The sequence below is a fragment of the Pleurodeles waltl genome, chromosome 4_1 (genome assembly GCF_031143425.1).
Source record: "Pleurodeles waltl isolate 20211129_DDA chromosome 4_1, aPleWal1.hap1.20221129, whole genome shotgun sequence".
Taxonomy (NCBI): domain Eukaryota; kingdom Metazoa; phylum Chordata; class Amphibia; order Caudata; family Salamandridae; genus Pleurodeles; species Pleurodeles waltl.
Window position 1 is genome coordinate 128074765 of NC_090442.1, and position 2417 is coordinate 128077181.

At 38.3% G+C, this 2417-nt stretch overlaps 1 protein-coding gene across 1 annotated transcript; it reads right to left on the reverse strand.

Annotated features, from left to right (window-relative positions):
* Positions 1-1172: 1172 nt before the first annotated feature.
* On the reverse strand, positions 1173-2102 carry LOC138287131 (olfactory receptor 8D1-like). The gene has a single exon (XM_069227492.1). The coding sequence runs from the start codon at positions 2100-2102 to the stop codon at positions 1173-1175; it is 930 nt and encodes a 309-aa protein (XP_069083593.1).
* Between the last annotated feature and the right edge of the window lie 315 nt (positions 2103-2417).

The following is a 2417-nucleotide window of genomic DNA, read 5'->3' on the forward strand; positions in this document are numbered from 1 at the left end:
ACACTATCTTTGTGGGGACTCAAGCATGCTTACCTTTACACAACATCTCTTTGAGGACTTGAACATCCCAATAACAACACACTATCTCTGTGGGACCGTGAGCACCTAAATAATCACACACTATCTCTCTGAGGACTTGAACATCCTAATAATCACACATTATCTCTGTGGGGACTCAAGCATTCCAATAATAGCACACTATCTATGTGGGGACTTGAACATCCCAATAATCATACACTAGCTATGTGGGGACTTGAACATCACTATAATCACACACTATCAATTCTAGGGCTGCATCAATATTACTTTTACATACCATATTAGGCTGAATTTGAACATTCATTAATCATACACTATTTCTCTAGGGACTTGAACATCATTGCCTTCACATGCTAACTCTTTGGGGGACTTACACCATGGTCGTAGCCAGAATCTCTGAAGAACCTTTGGTACCATTATGGTCACATATGACCTCTATGGGCAATATCACACACCATCCCTAGGCAGATAGTAACAATACATGCTTTCCCTAGGTAGATGTAGTCTAATAGTTAATTAAGGCGATCACACTCAGTTGACCACATTGCTTAACCCCATCATTTAATTTATCAATGTGTTAGCCCCCTAACTCCTAAGACTTTGGGCACCAAGCTAAAAGATACACACCATCTTAATTGCCCCTCTATAATCCTGATATATGATATTTTCTGATGCATTGTTAATATAACCCATCTATTGTGTGCCAATAGGGTATGTGTATACATTCAATTAAAAATTGATTCAGATGTTATTTTTGTATATTTCTGGGAAAATAAACATTTATCCTTGTGACCATGAGTGTATTCCAACATAAATGATAGTTATGGAGTAAGCCCCCACAAAGATAGTAACACGTGTTCAAGTCCCCACAATGATGGCTCTGTGCGTTTGTTTAAATAACAACATATTTGCAAATTTGAAGCAGGATCCTGTATTATGAATTTTTTCTTAACATTTTTCTGTAGTTGGAATATTTATTTTTAAAACATTGGGAAAGGTTAGTCCCCACAAGTCAAGTGTCCACACATAGTCCCCACAAGGATGGTAACACATGTATGTGTGTGCATGTGTGTGTACGTGTGTGTGTGTATGTATGTGTGTGTGTGTGTGTGTGTGTGTGCGTATGTGTGTTTTCACCATGATTTTTTGGGCATTATTTTTCCAAAAGCCTTTTTGACATCCTTATTCCTCAGGCTGTAGATCAGAGGGTTCAACATTGGAATTATCACTGAATAGAACACAGATGCCACACGGTCATGATGCATAGAATATTTTGATTTAGGTCTTAGGTACATGAAGATAAGAGGCCCAAAGCATAAGGTGACACATATAAAGTGGGAACAACAAGTAGAAAATGCTGTCCATCTGCTTTCAGAGCTGATTTTCATTATGGTATGAAGAATGTAAGCATAAGAGACAAGAACTAAGGCAAGAGGACCTAAAATGAAGCCTCCAGACACAAAAATTAGCAGATTCACATTAAGAGAGATATCAGAGCAGGAGAGTTTCAGGAGCGGTGGGACATCACAAAAGAAATGGGCAATCTCATTAGAGTCACAGAAAGACAACCTTAGCATACAGAGGGTGAGCATAAGAGCATGAGCAAAGCCTGCTACATAAGCTCCACACAAAATGTATGCACAGGTTTTTTTTGTCATATTGGCATTATAATGCAGTGGATTACATATAGCAACATACCGGTCAAAAGACATTCCTGTTAGTATGAAAACCTCCACACTTCCCATAGCGGCAAATGTAAATAGCTGTGTCATGCATCCTGCAAATGAAATTGTTTTTTTGGTTGATAGGACATTTGCCAGCATGTTAGGTGTAATACTAGTAGAGTAGCAGAAATCTACAAAGGACATGTGAGAGAGCAGGAAGTACATGGGAGTATGAAGATGAGCAGATATCCTGATCAGAGCCATTATACTGATATTTCCAGTTACTGTGATGATATAGACAAGAAGGAAGAAGACAAAGATTGGGAGATGCAGCTTTGGGTCTTCTGTTAGACCAAGCAAGATGAATTCTGTCACAGAGGTCCTGTTCCTTTCTTTCATTGGTCTGCATGGAGAAGGAAGACAGGAAGAAGATGTAGACATCATGAGACCGTGGTAGGCTTCCGGATGAGAATCAGCTACTGAAACAGACACACAAACATTGAATGTTGCATATCTATGTACATATATATTTCTATATATTCACTTTAATTACCAAAGGTTTCTGGGATGTTATGTTAAATGTGCAAAACCATAAAAATGCACCTGTTATAGTTAGAGGTATTTTAAACAACTATACTTCGTGCCTTAAGGCAACTATAACTTGTGCCCCTGCCATGTACAATAATTTTACTGCATATGTTACAGTGTCATTAC

Coding starts and splice junctions, on each gene's coding strand:
- LOC138287131 (XM_069227492.1), bottom strand. CDS start 2,102: ATGAAAGAAAGGAACAGGACCTCTGTGACAGAATTCATCTTGCTTGGT.